We start from the raw sequence: 17,752 nt of genomic DNA, 5'->3' as shown, positions 1-17,752 counted from the left end.
GTTTGATTGTTGACACATGGGACAATTGTTGCTTTCAGATAAATGGTGAGACAATCTGTTATGAAATAATCTTTCATAGATTGAGATTTCTATCGGAACTATGAGTCTGATTTCGACTTTTCTCTGTCAATTTATCCAGACCCGGATGGTGATAAAGCAAGATTTTGACTATCGACAACTGTTATTTTGAAGCATTGTTTGGTGTGCACGATGAAATTTTAACTTTCTTAAGTTTTATGATAATGTGGCTTAAAAAATATCTATGTTATTTTTTTTTATTTATTTATGATCCTGTCAAGTAGACAACCTGTTAGATAAATGTGGCTTAAAAAATATCTATGTTATTTAATATCAAATTCAATAATTTTGTGTCAAGTAGACAACTTGTTAGATAAATAGATTAATGGATATTTTTATTCTTATAAATTATTATTAATGGTTTTATCAGCAATTTGATCGAATTCAATTATTTTTGTAGTGTTCAAGGTTAGCATGTATATGATCAAGTCTATATATACCCATTAATTATGTAAAATCGAATTTTATATTTCATTAGAAAAAATGTTAAATTTTGGTGTTTTAGGAGGTTGTATTCGATATAGGAGATTCGATGATTTTTAATTATTTTTGTAGATTTTAAAAGTATAGAGGTATTCAATCTTTGTATACTCTATATAAGTCTAGTTATGTAGGGCCGACGCTCGTCGCTTGATCAAAAGTTATAGCTGATTGTAATAGTACAATCTCTCTCTTGATAATTGCAATTTGCAATGAGCGAGAATTGAACCTGATATATTGACCATGATACTAATTTATGGACCGCTCATTTGTCGTTTTACCCCAACATATATCTAATGGTAACAGTGTAATTCAAATATTTTAAATCGTATAACAGATTAAACGTCATGTTTCGATCGTTCTACACAACATGAACAATTATTGCACCCAACAAGTGGTATTCAATATAAAATTTTGTAGAGTTTTAAAATTCATGTGGTATTCAAAATTGATTTTTAAAAAATTTACAAAAGTCTAAATGTTATTAAAATGTCATTATATTTTTAATAACTTCATGAAATTCATTAATGTACAAACATTAAATTCTAAAATACAATTATAAAATGTCAAAAATTGTATTTGGTTTAATCCAAATTTTGAATGGATTTTTAAAACCACCACCTTATACCCAAACGTGTCTCTCTCTTGCCTCTCTCATCTACATATACACAAGTTAATTCTCTATTTTCACCTTCAGATTTTTTCTTTTTTCGCTTATTGAGATATAAATACTTTCTAAAATGATAACTTACTATTTTTTACAATATTTGAAATCAAAATAAAATTACTAATGTGGTATAAAATTTTGAATTATGGAATTGATTTTGTGTTTCTAAATGTACAATGTACATCAATGATTGAAATATTTTATAATAATAAAAGATGATTCAAAACCTATCATGCATCTTAATTCGTATATATACTTGAACAATCGCACAACAAATATTAGCAAAAGATAAAATAAAATTAAGATTTTAAACTATATTATATAGAGAAATTTTATCGTATAATTGATAAAATAATTTGTTTCTTTTTTTCATTAAATTTTTTTATTCTATTTATTTTATGACTTCTAACATTAAAAATCTACAAGGTATAAATTATAATTATGAAGTTTTTTAATAAATTAATTGCATCACATAAACAATCATATATTTTTGGCTCGTACACTTGTAAATAATATACAATTTTCAATAAATAAAGTTTATTTTTTTTTAATTAAAATTTGAATGAAATATATTTTAATTTTTTTTAGTATTTTCAGTTAGTATAAGATATGAATAAAAAATAAAAAGATATAAAGGTACACAATCCATATATTTCTATAGGAAAAAAGTTTATAAATGTGGATAAAAATCTTGCAAAAAGCCTAGCCAAATCCATGAAATTCTACTTGCAAATATGTGAATTACTAAGATAAAAATCTATCAAATTCACAAAATTCTATCATTTAAAAAAATTTGAAAAATAGTCGGTAAGAGTTTTCTGATATAAAAATAAATTTTCCCGGTAATTTTCCCTCAAAAGTCATTAATGAAGTTTTATTATTTTATTATTAACATATCTTAGAGAGAGGTGAATATCCTCATGTGTGGAAAAAAGGACATTTGCACATGCGTCAACACCCATTTGTGATTTGTCGGATCCTGGTTTCATTGTTGAGTTGGAAGATAAGATTGGGAAAAAAAAAAAAATTAGTTTTGGCTTCATTAATCAATAAATATGAAATTCAACATCATAGTTATCACAAAAACTCTTGTGAGACGATCTTACGGATCAATTTCGTGATTCGAATATCTTATTTGGGTCATCCATGAAAAAATATTACTTTTTATACTAACAGTGTGTTTGGCAACCAAGATTTGGAAGGATTTCATAGGATTTAGATTTCAAAATCCTATTTTTACTGTTTGGCAAGGTGATTCAAGAAAAGAATTCGGATTTGTTTAGAATTTATATCTAAATCCCATTAAATTTGATAAAATTTGGTAGGATTTGGATTTTAAAAATATATAATTACTTTTTTATCCAAATCCCATCAAATTTGATAAGATTTTTAAGGGTAGCTTAGTAAAATTTTAAAATTCCAAATTCGAATTCTTTTTTCTCCAAACAAGCAATTGATTTGTAAATACCATTTTTAAATTATAAACCAAACACTAAATACAATTTCAAATACTTGAATTTCTAAATCCAATTCCAAATCCAAATCCATATTTATAAAGAACCAAACACACTGTAAGAATATTACTTTTTATTGTAAATATCGATAGAGTTGACCCGTCTCACAGATAAAGATTCGTAAGATCGTCTTATAAGAGACATACTCCACAACTATATTTTGTATTTTGCTGAAATTTTACAGATAAAAAAATAGTTATGCTTTCTTGTATTTCAATCATCTTACCCCCAAGCATTGTCAGATGTCGTGATTGGAAACATTATTAGTGTTTATCCAAATGTTTACTGAATGAACCAGCAGAATATGACATTTTTATCAAATTCAATATCAAAAAATACTGTATCAAAACTAGATTCCAGTCAAACGCAACATTCTTCAAGCTAAAGAAAAAGAATTACTCGAGACATACAAAAACATAAAACAGAACAACTTGATTAATGATATACATATATTTCTTGATTTTCTCAGTACACAACACATTACTACAAATACAAGACCTGACTGGATGGAGTAGGAATTCCCCTGTATACCATCACTTAATTCCATACCTATTTAAACTTTACAAAATTAAGCAAAAAAAAAAATTCTTCAAACGACTTGGGAGAGAAATCTCTCTCCTGTCCCCGCTAGTTTTTTGAAAACTCAGGTTTAGTCAAGAAACCATGTTATGTTTGATCAAGAAAAGTAGTAAACTTGAAGGTGTAACAAATACCGTTAGAGTCATATCCTGCAACGATTTTTCGGCTAAAATTTCATCACCGGTGCTAATGATTGAGTTGGTCGTCAGTTACGAAGTTATAAGCTACAGGAACTGGTATTTCATCGCTATTGCTTCTATGATGTATTCGTTTTTGCACGGCTTTTACTGCTGCAACTCTGGCAGCATTGGCTGCCAGATTAGCTGCTGATATCGCTCGATTAACTCTCTCGTCTACCTTGGCCACCTCATAAGCTTTCTCCGCTGCTCGTCGAGCCTCCTGAAAGGTTAATGAAAACTTGGTAAACATCCTAGAAGATGGGAAACACACCCTAGAATTTCCGTTTAACAATCCAAGATAAGATCAAGCCCAACACCACCTTATCTACCACACAAAAATTGGATTAAGCTGATAAATAACATCGGAGAATGGCAGTGGAGCATGAAAAATTTACCTGAACAACGTTAAGCACTCTCGAGTGGTTACAAGCAACAGGAGACACAGGAGAGATGCTACTCTGAGTGCTAGGCACATCAAGAATTCCATTTTGCCAATGGCCTGATTGAGTTTCTCCATTCCTGAATGTGTACAATCCGAGCCCCTGTCTTTTACCCTCATGCCAAGCACCTTCATAACGGTGGCCATTCGCAAAGAAATAAACCCCGAACCCATGCATTTTATCAGCGAAGTATTCTCCAGCGTATCTATCCCCATTCCTGCAAAGAAGAACGGTGGATCAGAAATTTAATTTAGAAATGATTGTTAGTTACAGCCACGAGTTTCTTTCAATTTATCAACCATAATCAACAAAATAAAGGACATAGCTAAAATTTAATATCTTATGCTGAAAATACAGTTCCCAGAGGAAATCCTCCGTACAAAGAGACTCACCCTCTTTTCCCTATCCTAAGCTAATAACCACAGTAAAAAAACAAAATGACAGATGATTCACACAGTGCTCTCCCCCCTTCACATTTTTTTTCGTGCCTCTATATCTATATTCTTCCGATGTCTTGTTTTGGTCCAAGCTCAATATTTTAAAGCCCTTGATAATATTTAAGTCCCTAACTATACACGAGAATTGTCTACAATTCTTGCATTAACTAATTTTGAAGCATGTAAATGGGATAATTCTTGGATACCAGAAGTCACTGAGGATTCTACTAAAGGGGTCATTAATCTTTTAAGTTTAACAGGGTACCGAGAAATGCAATGTCCTAAATTCGGCCTAGGCGCTAGGCACCGCGCACCAAAAAAATGATAGTCCGTGGCCTTGGGCGGTGACCAATCGGCCTATGCGTCCTAACCGCCGCGGACGATTAGAGCTTTTATGTTTTTTTTTTTGTTTTGGGCTTTTATTTTGGGATTTTAATTTAAATTAAAAGCCCAATTTAAAAAACGAAATGTTATTTTTTTATAGGTCCTAAACCAAAGTTCAATAAGAAATGCAATTTGTTGGTGTGCTACGAATTTATCTCCGTCAGCAATCTAGAGTGACAGAATTTCACGATGATGATCTACGTCCGAAGAGGAAGAAAAGAATCACATAGATGATATTGAGTTTGTGTCCAATGACGAACAAGTTGTTAAAAATTATGGAGAAGAAGAAGTGGATCAAATTTGCGATATTCTATTAGTCATGTAATTTTGAACGCATAAGTTATCGTGTTGGAGTTATAATATGTGATTTATTATGTAGATACCATGAAATCCGCGTCCAGTCCTTGCCCCGCCTATTTGGCCTAGGCGCCGGTCTGGCACGACTAATGCCTAGCGAATTTTAGAACCTTGGTCAACCAAAACATGCACATCTAATCTAAAAACCTCAAAACGTCAAAGGAAAAATAAACTACAGTAATCGAGAACACAGTTATTTTAGATGGAAATGAACACCAAAGACAACAATAAAAGATGTTGGACATTTGAAGCATATCCATACAATAAATAATGTTAATAAGTAAACAAGTACAATGAAATCGAAAAAAGATTCTACTTCTCTAGATATGTTTTAAAACACAGCAAAGTGAACAACACAGCCACAACAACAATTGAGCATATTCAAACTTCAAGCTCAAACACCGAAATGGACTAAGAAAACAAATAATAAGCATATAAGAGTGGTCAATTATGAAGAAAACGATGATTATATTACCTAAAATGGTAGTGTCCAAGGCCATGTTTAACACCCCATTTAAATTCACCCACATACCGGCTCCCATCCTCACAAGTATGAATACCACACCCATGGCTCTGCCCATTACACCACTCCCCAGCATACACATCTCCTGTATAAAACCTATACACTCCATAACCATGCCTAAGCCCCTGCCTATACTGTCCTCTATACCGGCTCCCACGAGCCCACGTCTCCACCCCATAACCATCATACTTGCCATCTATCCAATCCCCTTCATATCTTCCACTCAAGTAATAGTAATAAACTCCATTCCCATTACATTTCCCCTTGTGAAACTCACCCTCGTACACATCACCGTTGCTATACGCCTGCACACAACACCCCGATATTGACTTCTTATCTGCCTTCATCCGCGACCCAATTGACCAAAAAACTGGTAAATGCGGTCGACAAACATGATCCTTCGAGCTAATCTTGATCGGAAACGACCTGGAAAGGAACAATCTTATGGTGGGAAGCCGTGGAATGGCCAAATTCAGAGAAAATAAAAGCGCCGCAGAGAAGGCAAAGGCGGAGAGGAAATCAAGAATAAACGAACTTGAAGGATGGGAAACCAGAAAATAAAAGAAGGGAAGGCTGAGGAGAAGGATTAAGCGAAGGTGAGGGCGGAGGCGGCGGCGCAGTAAGCGGAGGTGATGGTGGAAACGAGTCAAGAATTTCTGAGACCTGGTGCATAAAATATTGAATCTTGTTGGTGGGTTCTGCGCGGAAACCCCATATCTATGGAGGGAATTCGATAGAGTCGGAGTTTTGGCAAGGGAAGCGGCGAACTGTTGCTGAATATGGGGTCTCTTGAAAGGGGTGGTGGGCCTGAGGGCAAACGCATCATTCGACTCCTGCTGCTGTTGATTCTCATCGTCGATAAGAATCTCTAGGGTAGGATTATTCACAGAAGAAGGCTGGTGAGGACTTGCTCGGATATTATTAAAAAAGTGGGGGTGTTTCTGGGAAAGGTAAGAAGGGGTAAGGGGTGGGGTAGGGTTGAAATCGGAAGAGACGCCGCTGCTTTCTGTTCCGATCTGTACTTCAGATTTTTTCTGATGCATTAAATATACGAAGCCAAATCCTTTCCCTTCAAAAACTTCCACAAAGAAAAAACAGTATTTTCCACAATTCTCTGCAATCCGATTCGTTATTATCCTCTGAAATTATGCGATTAGCTTCTTGAAATGGTGGGAAGAACGAATTTGTGGGTTGCTATGTACGGAATGATGGGGAGAATGCCAGATAGAGTGTGTGAGAGAAAAACAAAAGAATTAAAGAAGAAGAGCGAGCGAAGAGTCCGAGGAAGGAATGGTGCGTGTGGAAGGATGAATTTGAAACCAGAGGCGGCCGGCCGTAAAAGCAAATGCCTTGTTGCCTTTTTCCATAAAAAGATTATGCATTTCTTTAAAATTCGCATTTTTGGCCTCTTATATTTTTAATACATATATATTACTAATCAACCATGCACATTTACGTGAACACTAATGAGATAACACTCATTAATTGGATGTAATAAAATATATCAAAATTATACCTCCAACATATGAGTGACACATCATCAGAAATCACATCATTAGAAATNATATTTATTTATTTATTTATTTATTTACACTTGTTATTAGTTTATGTCTTGTGTCAAGCGTTTATAGGTTAAATAGGACCTGACTTTTTAAGTTTTTAGTCGAATCATAAACCACTATTCTGGAAACCGACCAAGTTACGACGAATAACGAACAAAAGCTTAAGATTATAATTGGTCTATCAAATTTAATATTTACAACAAATTAACTAAATATAAGGAGGAAAATAACACGCGTCTATCAAATGTAATGTCTTTCACAACGATTAAATTTCTTGTGAAACGATCTTACGAAGTTTTATCTGTGAGACGGGTCAATCCTACATATATTCACAATAAAAAAGTAATACTCTTAGCATAAAAAGTAATAATTTTTCATGAATGACTCAAATAAAGTATTCGATCCACGAAATTGATCCGTGATACCGTCTCACAAGAGTTTTTGTGTTTCACAATTTATCACCAAATTTTCAAATCATAATCATTTGCCATATATTTGAATTCACAGTTTTCTACATTTTGCTTAAAAATAATTTAAAAAATTATGATATCTAATATCCAAATAGACCTAAACATATTCGATATTTTTTGTAGAGTTGGTGGAATAGTAGATTTTACATAAGCTAATCCCGGAGCTGCGAAGTACGGTAGACCACTCGAAATTGGTTTTAAATTTTCAAAAATTTGAAAAGAAATGGCACGTTATCCATGTTCTATTAATTAATAAAAATCAAGTTTTTTAAAGAACAAGTTGATTTGATTTATTAATTTCTGAAGAACAAGTTGATATTTTTTTTATTATTTTTTTCGGAGGTTTTAAATAAATCAAATTTAATTCAGGGTTGGGTTTAGATATATATTAATTTAACGACACTAAAATTTCATTATTTATTGATATATGTTTCATAGGACCCCAGAATATATCCGTTTTAATTTAAATATCAGGTTTTTACGATTAATTGATTTTTTAAAAAAATAATAATAAACAGTCGAGTTGATTTATATGGAAAATATTTAAATAAAATATTATTTTTTTAAGTAATCAGCATATTAAACTAATCNTATACACATATTGTCGACAGTGGCTTATAGTTTATCTAACATCAAAATTTCAAATTTTGACCTTTGTTTTGCTTACGATAATCTCAATTTTGTGGGACTTGATATCTTGTGTTACATATAATTCAATTTATTTAATAGAAAATCCAAACAAACAAATAAATATATAATACCAAATAAGTAACTAAAATTGAGTTTAGAACCAGAAACTTACTTCGTCATAAACCCAAGATCTTGATGTTAAATAATAAAATAATTTTATTTTAAGATGTTCTCATCAAAGGGGTCTAACGATCATAATATATTATATTTGATCGAACAACTTTTACATTAAGCAACTTAATCCATGATAGCTTGAATTAGATCTAGATCTAATTTAATACAAGATAGTTTAATTCAATCTAGATCGAAAATGGTCTCTTTAAAAAGATTTAAAAATAAAAAAATTCGGTTTGAAAATAGATCATATACTGTTTGTTATCAGTGGCCAATAAAAATTGCAAGGTATAGAGATATCAATTCTCGTTTGCTTAAACTTGAAAATGCTCCTACCCTAAGTGATGATAGTTAGCGTACAAATTTAACAAGCCTTCAAAATTTTACCTTTGAACCTTAATCGGAAGGTACATCTATTTTTTGAAAATAGAAGGTATATTCATTTAACATGTTTGGATACATAAATTACAGCTTTAAAAAAAATCTTTAAATAAATTCAGTTCTTTAAAATGGTTTTTATTTTAAAAAAGGTTGGATAAATATTGAAATTTAAAAGTAAAAAAAACTCAAAATTCAAAAATTATAATTTATAAAAAAATACTTTTTAAATTTTTTTTTAAAATAACTTTTGTAACCGAACAACATAATCTTTCCAACAAATTTTTTTGATTGGTTGGTTTCTAATCTCTCGAAAGAACGAAGCACTAAAAATATTCCACAAAAGTGTTGAAAACGATTCAAGATCGGTTTAATTTTCTTAATTTGTTTTTGTTTTTTAAAAAAGATAAGCATGTGCCATCCACTTGTGTAATCTGCCCATGTTTAAATAAGCACAAACCACAAGGCTGACATAAATTTAAGTATGCACTCAGACGTCCTAGTTCGCGACCTGAAAACGAAAGTTAACAAGAAAAACTTACACGAGCCCTGAAATTTAATGGTTAATTTACTCGACATATGAACTATAGCTTCTGCATCAGTTAAGCAACTTGACGCATCAATACCTGCTGGAGCATTTCGGGTGGGCGAGCTTAAAATCCCTTGTGTATTGTAGAGACCAAATGAGTAATAAAATAAGAATTATGAGCTCGATGGCAGAGAAGCGAGAGCTAGCCCGTCAAGGCTTGTGGAGCTTGAAGCCAAAGACTCTGGGAACATAGCTCTGTGTCGGCTTTTGTGGCTTGAGATGTCCATAAGTCATCAGGAACAGATGTGGGAATGTTGTTCCGAAATACGATCCATCAATATCTTTGACAGTCAAGGAAACTGTATCTAAACTACGTAAATGGTTTCAAACCATCAATAAGGGAAGCTCTTTGAAACAACATAAATCAAGGAACCATACTTCAACAGTTCCATCATTGAGTGCCTCTCCGTCGACTATTATAAAGATTTTATAACACGATTCATACAAGGATATAAAATGCAAATGATATGAGAGTTGTTAATCTTCATTGCCAAAGCACACCATTCAATATCCAACTTATTTAAATTTCCTATCATGCTTGTAGGGAGGGTGGAATTGTCCATCAAATGATTGGAATAGACAGGGCATAATGTTTTTCAGTTGTTTGTGCATAAAAATACAGAGAAATAGCTTATATAGATCGAAATTCACATAAATATGGGATTTGACCATGAACATGGCACTTATATTCCCTTGTTATTTCATCATACGCGCATTTCCATGAAAATACCAAGAACTTGAACGCATATGCCAGATAAAGAGTGAAGGGATAAAGTCTGAATGGAAAGATGCACCCGATACTAAAATGCAAATGAACAATGCAATTAAAGAATCAAAGCAAGAGTACAATGTAAGGATACTGCCTTGGTACTTCGATCGGGGGTAGTAAATATCTTCACATTTGGGACAGTATATCTTCACGGTACTTGAGCGGGGGACGTCTGATTGTCCGACTGGAAGGCAAGGCTGTCCAGAGCAGTAAACTCTTGGACATCTTCCAAAGTCGTAGCTTTTGTACTTCTCCAACTGTTTTAAGATTAAACTCAAGTTATAGGAGACTTAACCAACACAAAGAGAACAATAGTTAACCTATAAATAAAAAAACTCAATCATGTTACCATTGCAGCCATTCCCTTGGTTGTCAAAATGTATCTGACATGAATCAGGCCGTAGAGCATTTCCGCAGCTGATTCAACCAATTCATTCTGTTCCTCAGTAAACATATCACCTACATGAAGCCATCATGACGATGATACCGATGAAAATACTTTTCAATTTTTGTATAATTAATTATTAATTAATTGTATAAATATGTAAGTTATGATAAAATTAGAAGTAGAATAATAAAATAGATAATACAACACACAAGTTTTTATCCCAACAACTGGAGTCGACAACATGAATCCTCCTACGCGACTGTGATGTCTCTAATTATATCATCTATATGTAGATAATACATATCATGCTTAACTGTTATTATCCAAGTTTTTTGGGGTCTCCCTCTTCGCCTATTAAAGTTCTATAAATAAATAAAAAGTAAAAATAATGACAATTCTACTATTAGTGCTCAAAAATTTGACAAGTAAACAATCCCAAGGCTTTAAAGCTCGAGCTTCACTCAAAAAGGTTCTGAAGCTGTTAGAGATTGGCTCAACAAAGTACTGGAACAACTCAAGAGAGTTTAGTCATTGGCATATTAGGCCCATCTTGACAGCCACGTGGAATTATGATCCTGCAAATTATAACCTTAACTAACAGGTCCAAGCCATTAAAGGAACAAAGCTCCATTTCATTTTAAAACAATTCATACAACAGAGTGCTTACACCAGACCTAACATAATTAGGTTTATTTCAACACAAAAAAACTTAAAACGACATTTTTAAAAGGTTAATGACACCAATATGCTTACCATGAGAAGATTCAACGTCCAGAATTAGGTCAAGCGCATAATCATAATAGGGAACCTGACTGCTCAATCCACAAAGGTTAAAATCATCTTGAATGTACTCATCATCAACTTCACAGAAGAACTCGTTTCCTCGCAAGTTGCAAAACCATGAAATCCAAGATGTATCATCCCCATCAGAGCCACTGACATCAGACTCTTCACTGTCTGTCTCAGACTCCTCTGAAAAAAAGGCATTCAAAATCAAGTTCTTTCATACACAGCACACAAACAAAAAAAAATGTCTTTCCTAAGTGTACAAAACCAGATTCATGTCAGTCCATAAGTGTACAAAACCAGATTCTTATGTGCATGCATGGAAAAGAATCCACTGCAGATCACATCATTGAATGTCATTCACTCTGCACTTGAGTGCAAGGCGTGTGGTGATGTGCACAAAAAAGGAAAATCCAGTCTCAAATGCAAGGAAATAAAAGATTCTAAAAGGCATTCTCTTTTGTCAATCTGACTCAATGTATTCTATTCGCTCAAGAATCCTATTCTGTAAATAGCAGCTACTACAAAATAACGGGAAAAAGGTGAGAGATGAGAAATCGCCCCTTAAAAGCGTGATTTCTCCTCCGTATACAAAGAACAGAGGAAACCCTGATATCATCATGTAGCCTCTGCCCCGAGTTTCCTCTGCGGCTCTGCCCGTCTACGCCCTTTGCCCTTGCATTTAACATTTGATATTTGGAAGATGAAGATGTCGATTACAATATTTGATACCTCGAGTTTCATATTTTTTATAAAGAAATCTCATAACATTTTAATATTTTTAGAATATTTAATTTACAGCAATTTATTAAGGCGTAAGTTTCGTTTTGCGCTTAAAGCCCAAAGAAGACACTTGAGCACTTAAATGCGCCTCGAGCTTTTAATTACCATGAAATAACTAGAATAATCATGTTTAGATCAAATTACAAATAACTTCACAAAAGTCAGTTTTATTTGGGAAATTAATTCGTCAACAATGATATCCGCGGATTCAAAACCTTACTGACAACTTCAGAATGTCTTATCTATCATGTGATCCAGATCTACCAATTTCACATAAAGAACAGTTATTAATACAGAATCACTTGAATTTCACAAACTACAGAAAGACAAGAAAATCATGAGAAACAGTAACAAAAAACGCACTAAATTTAAAAACAATTACAAAAAAGGCACAGGAAAAGAAAATCACCCAGGCTCCAAAATAGTTCAGTAAAAAGATCAACCCCAACAAAATAACAAAATTACCATCGGAGCATTTGTTCTTGCTAGTATTGATGGTAGATGAAGATCTATTTTCCCGTTGTTCAATACCCTTTCCTGTAGCCGCGGTGACAGCGGAGGTCGACGTGGCGGTAACGGCAGCACCCTTGTTTCTAGATGTAGAAGGAGAAGACCTCTCCAGATGTTTGTCCAACGCATCGTTGATTCGCTTCCGATCCAGCAAATCTGCTCCGCCCTTGGATGAACCACCACCCCCTCGATCTCTGTACATATTCATCTATATCAGAAGAAGAAGAAGGACCGAACCCACTATCAACCCAACTGCATAGATTCGTGCAGTACGTACGCCGCGCAAGAACGAGACGGAGAAAACTAGGGTTCCCTTTCTCGTTACACAAAGGGGAAAGAGAGAGAGAGCCAATGGTTCAGCTGGAGCTTGGAGTGGAGTTGTTTGTTTTTCCTTTTCAGATTTTTTTCTCGGTTTTCCTCCAAAATTATGTAGTAAAATTAATTTTATTTCCCAACCCAAAAAATAAACAATTGTCCCCTGCAAATCTTAATTCTTTGATCACACCATCCATATTTTTATAGATGCATGCAAACTACATCCACAAAGTTTACTCGATATGTATCGAAAAATAGTAGTGATAGGTTTCATCGTTGTAAAAAAAATTGGACAAAGTACGTGAATTTTGTATCCATTTAGTTTGTTAAATATTCGATGATTTTTAACAAAGTTTTCAAATCGAGATCCATGATATAAGATCAAAAAAATTTCAACTATTTATTGCTATATTTCTAAAATTTCTAAATATTTATTCAGAATCATATGATAATGAAAAGATATAAAAGTAATTATATAAAAGTGAAGTTAGTTCGTGAAACTTGTTAAAAAATACGAGATAAGTTAAAGATCGTGAAAACGAAAGTATACATTGAATCATGAACAAATATTATCACATGCATAGATGAAATGTAAATCTCTGTAAATAAGAATTTGTGATAGCTTTGAATTGTAAATCAGATTAAAATTATATTTAAGAACAATTCTATAAATAAATGAAAAAAAGTTGAACTACATATTACATCAAAGGAAAGAGTGAGTCTCATGTGAGACCGTCTCACACAAGTTTTTGCCCAAAGGAAAATCATCGAACTTGGCATAATTTTCGAATCAGTCTAACTTGTTTCGCTTCCTCTTACTTCCCAACAATTTGAGAGAAACTCAAATTTTTTAGTTCACATGCCAATCTCTAGTGCCTTGGTATGCACATTTTGAATTTTAAAAGGGTTCGAATGCAATTATGCCTTTTATGAATTATCTAGTGTGCGTCTATGGATGAAAAAAAAAAAAAAACACACACACACACACTAACTAGTGTCTTTTTGTACGCGTTGAGTACTTGCATAGTATTTTTTAATTAATTTGATTTACATTCAAATAGAGGTAATATCACATTTATAAAAATTAGTGACTAGTAGTACTTATTTTGAAATTATTATATATTACAATTTTATTTAACTATAATTCAGGCATACCATAATTTTGAAAATTTCGAAACAATAAAAAAAAATCAATTAAGAAAATACACCTCTCTTTTTATTAATAGTGTGTGTGTGCGCGCGCGTGTGTAGGCACACACAAAATCACATGTTCACCATTTATTGTATTCTTGTTGGTTTCTCAAGATATTTTTTGTGCCTCAAGTCTCATGGGGTGGAACTGGAATCCAATCCATCTTCCGATAAGTCCATTTCATCAATAACAGTATATATACCAACTCCTTGACTCCTACAGTCCATTTTTTAGTATCCATTCAATCTTATCTTTATTTATATATTAAAATTTTTAGATGACTATATCACTCTTAATAAAAAAAAAAAATATATAAACAAAGATAGGATCGAATTACATATATAATCTAAACATTATTTATTTTTAAAATAAAACAATTTTCTCCATACAATGTATATTAAATTTAACGTAATATTTTAATCTAGCCTTATCATCATTATTATTACTAGTGTTTTTTTTACACTCGTTGAGTGCTTGTACAATTAAAATAATTATAAAAATTTATGTTATTTTCAAATTGAATGGCTTTTGTCTTTATTTCACCAATTTTTTAATGGGAACAAATTGATATGGAGAATTCGGGGAATAATTTCAGATTCCGTGCCGTCAGAGAATTTATTCAACACCTAAACTTATATTCTCCAACGAAAACCCTAAAAAACCAAAATTCTCCACACAAAGTTCAACATCTAGAGCCCAACTCACGTCCTAAATAAAATTTTACCCAAGCCTGACCAGAAGGAGACTTTAAAAAAAAAGTAAAAGTCTTTGAAACCTTTATTTAAAAAAAAAAAAAAATTGGATTCGAAATGTTAGATCTTATGGACACCCACTGTGAAACTGTATGTACATTTAATAGGTAGACGTCACCTCAGTGATGTTCATAAAGGTGTCCAAAAGATTAGTTTTTTTATATATATCGTATTATTTATCTTCTACTAAAAACTCAAAAAAAATTATTTATAATACAAACCATGTTGGCATTCACCTAAAGAAATAAAATAAAACTCACGCACTCAGCCGGACAAATAAATAGGAGAGTCGGAAAAATTAAGAGTTGCAAATACAAATTTCCGGAGCACATTCGAGCAAGGACAAAATAGAACTCTACACGGCGGTTGATGATATGCTACGTTTACGTTGATATCTCACTCGTATATCCAAGTGTTCATATCTCAACACATGATTAACACATGATTAATATTAATGTTGATAGTGATAATATATCAAAATATATGTTAATAGATCAATTGTTAGATAGAGTTCCTTGAGTAGCTTGAACTCAACTATTGTGCTGATAATATTAAACAAAGATAGCACGAGTAAGATTTGGAATTTTGATCAACCGCAAATGATGATATTCGTAATGCATTTTAAAAAAATGCAGATAAGAAATCTATGTTCTCTGATGCATTAATATGCAGTATTGTATAAGCCATAGCTAAGTTAATCTACAGAAGATTTGATGAGCTCAATTTCAAGAACATGTAAATATAAGAATAACAATGGCATTTTTTTACCCTCAATAAGCAACAGAACATGAACTTGATCACCGAGGAAAAATAATACAAGTCAGTGTGTGAATAAAATGCATGATCTGCTATGGAGGAATCATGGCAATGATTGATCCATCTGCATAGTCTAGTTCGGGGAATAATTCTAGAATGTTGAAAGATAAACTTACTAGTCTGGTAAGGTTTTAAGATCAGAAAAGGCAGTGCCGCAGTGGTTCTCCATTCTGAAAACTTGTGATGTGAACCAAGCTTATCGTACAGAACAAATAATCTTTTTCCTTTTATCACTTTGGGTTTACTAGATTGTACGCATACATGAGAATGCGGTATCCCATTGATTTCTGGATCTTTAAGTTGATTTTCAGCAAAAGATATATGATATCCACCTCTTTCACTCCAACAGAGATGTAGGTGATATCACGCTTAAAAACCGGGCGGTGACTTTCCATACTCGTGAGAGCTGAAGTCTCCAACATTCGGTTAAGTTCACATATTCAAGAATGACAAGCTCTAATGTAAACATTCAAATGAGAAGATAGCTTTTGGACGCAGTGCAAGTTCAAGTAAATCAACTTAAGAACAAGCCATCATATTCCCAATCAAAATTAAAGAAAGAAAATTGAACTTCCAAGTTACCTACATGTTTGACACTCTTTGCTCAACAAGTTCACAGAAAAATAGCAATCCCTAACAAATAAGCAGCTCAAAGTCTTAACAACAACTCCATTTTTAGTACCAATAGCAGCTGCACTCGGATGTTGAGCACAAAAGAGATCACTATCTTCCAAACTACTCATAATCCAGCTCCTACTCAACTTTCGTGATGCTGAGGAGAGGACAATTTTCTCGCCTTTTTGGCACGTCTCTCGGAAATTGTCCTAGCAAATGCCTCCACGATCCTCTGTTGTGATTCGAGTATCATTTCCGTCCTCTTCAACTCCATCTGCATTCTCGATTCCTCCATCTGCCGCATCATGTCCATTTTTACCTTCTCCGTTCTCATGATCCCCTCTCCCAGGGCTTGTATAGCCTCCACAATCTCACCCATACCAGCAGCATCATCTGTTTTTGCGTTTGAAATCTGAGCAGCACTTTTCCCCAATTCACTACTCCTAAAAAACCCATCCCCCGGAATCATGCTAGAAGTCCCGTAGCCAGTAGCAACAGAATTAGTAAATCTAGGGTTAGGGTTATTATGATATGGTTCATCAACGTCGTTGAATCTACTGTACACTTTCGACGAGGCGGGCCCTGCTGATACCATACCCGGGATCTTGATTCGGAATCCGGATGAAGACCCATTATTTGCAGGGCCTTGATCAACACCCTTCTGATTCTTATTATACAGATCGTTAATGCGCTTGACGCCGTTTTTATGGCCAAAATCATCTTCTTCATCGTCCGAGGAAGGCGGAGTTGGGTTATTATGACCCTTTTCCATGGCGTGCATGCTCTGGAAGTGCGCCCACGACGAGGAGAAGCGGCGGACGCCTCCGTGAGCGGCGGCTCTTTGGATCTCGGCGCGGTAACGCTTCCGAAGCTTCTCCATCTTGTGCCGACACTGCACGGAGGTCTTGGGGGGGCTGGCGTGGAAGTGTGACGCGACGTCATCGGCCACCTCCTGCCAGTGGTTGGCCCTGAGGTTTCCGCGGTTCAGAGAGTACCATTTCTCTTTGTAGGCATCGATGAGGACGAGAGTTTCCTCCGGGGACCAGCAAGGCGGCGGGAGGCGGCGAGACGTGGACGCGGCCGCGGCAATAGCAATGGAGGGGAGGGCAAGAGTGGCGGTGGGAATATTGTCATCATCACGGGGGGAGGAAGAGGAAGGGGATATGATGGTAGCCATGGGTGCGTGTGTTGAGATGTGGCGGAGGAGAGGGTGGTTGTGAGGGCATAATGAATGACAGATGGTGGGTGGGTCAAATTTTGTTGAAAGGGAGGAGCGGGGGCGGCGGGCGGGGCTGACTTAGGTAGGGAATCTACCAAGATGAGTGGCCACCGCTCAGGGTCGGGAGGCTAACGTGGTGCAGGGGTGCTAAAATGCGCCTTGTCTT

General features: G+C 34.3%; 3 protein-coding genes across 4 annotated transcripts; all 3 read right to left on the bottom strand.

Moving 5' to 3' along the window:
- Positions 1 to 3,174: 3,174 nt before the first annotated feature.
- On the bottom strand, positions 3,175 to 7,017 carry LOC140984943 (uncharacterized). The gene is made up of 3 exons (XM_073452646.1): positions 5,591 to 7,017; positions 3,893 to 4,154; positions 3,175 to 3,717 (listed from the first exon to the last, which is right to left on the bottom strand). The coding sequence occupies exons 1-3, from the start codon at positions 6,679 to 6,681 to the stop codon at positions 3,505 to 3,507; spliced, it is 1,566 nt and encodes a 521-aa protein (XP_073308747.1). The 5' UTR covers positions 6,682 to 7,017; the 3' UTR covers positions 3,175 to 3,504.
- A 2,260-nt stretch (positions 7,018 to 9,277) lies between these two features.
- On the bottom strand, positions 9,278 to 13,095 carry LOC140984580 (casein kinase II subunit beta-1-like). 2 transcript variants are annotated; one of them, XR_012176640.1, is made up of 6 exons: positions 12,633 to 13,095; positions 11,352 to 11,570; positions 10,560 to 10,669; positions 10,302 to 10,467; positions 9,479 to 9,722; positions 9,278 to 9,363 (listed from the first exon to the last, which is right to left on the bottom strand). XR_012176640.1 is itself a non-coding variant. In XM_073452112.1 (5 exons), the coding sequence occupies exons 1-5, from the start codon at positions 12,883 to 12,885 to the stop codon at positions 9,592 to 9,594; spliced, it is 879 nt and encodes a 292-aa protein (XP_073308213.1). In that variant the 5' UTR covers positions 12,886 to 13,095; the 3' UTR covers positions 9,278 to 9,591. The 2 variants fall into 2 exon arrangements, 1 of the variants encoding a protein (XP_073308213.1); XM_073452112.1 differs by having other exon boundaries at positions 9,278 to 9,722.
- A 3,155-nt stretch (positions 13,096 to 16,250) lies between these two features.
- On the bottom strand, positions 16,251 to 17,752 carry LOC140985400 (uncharacterized). Its single transcript, XM_073453253.1, has one exon. It carries the CDS (start codon positions 17,542 to 17,544, stop codon positions 16,510 to 16,512), a length of 1,035 nt encoding a protein of 344 aa, XP_073309354.1. The 5' UTR covers positions 17,545 to 17,752; the 3' UTR covers positions 16,251 to 16,509.

Source organism: Primulina huaijiensis, chromosome 9 (assembly GCF_012295235.1).
Source record: "Primulina huaijiensis isolate GDHJ02 chromosome 9, ASM1229523v2, whole genome shotgun sequence".
Classification (NCBI taxonomy): Eukaryota; Viridiplantae; Streptophyta; class Magnoliopsida; order Lamiales; family Gesneriaceae; genus Primulina; species Primulina huaijiensis.
Note: the sequence above shows the minus strand (reverse complement) of the source record. Positions and strands in the feature narration are given on the sequence as shown.

Bases quoted from the DNA above. Each gene is read 5' to 3' on its own strand.
- LOC140984943 (XM_073452646.1), bottom strand. From the start codon at position 6,681: ATGCATCAGAAAAAATCTGAAGTACAGATCGGAACAGAAAGCAGCGGC. The intron at 4,155-5,590 runs GTAATATAATCA...TCTTCTTTGCAG, and splicing joins CTTGGACACTACCATTTTAG to GAATGGGGATAGATACGCTG. The intron at 3,718-3,892 runs GTAAATTTTTCA...TTAACCTTTCAG, and splicing joins GAGTGCTTAACGTTGTTCAG to GAGGCTCGACGAGCAGCGGA.
- LOC140984580 (XM_073452112.1), bottom strand. From the start codon at position 12,885: ATGAATATGTACAGAGATCGAGGGGGTGGTGGTTCATCCAAGGGCGGA. The intron at 10,468-10,559 runs GTAACATGATTG...ATCTTAAAACAG, and splicing joins CCAAGGGAATGGCTGCAATG to TTGGAGAAGTACAAAAGCTA. The intron at 9,723-10,301 runs GTATCCTTACAT...TGACTGTCAAAG, and splicing joins CCGATCGAAGTACCAAGGCA to ATATTGATGGATCGTATTTC.
- LOC140985400 (XM_073453253.1), bottom strand. From the start codon at position 17,544: ATGGCTACCATCATATCCCCTTCCTCTTCCTCCCCCCGTGATGATGAC.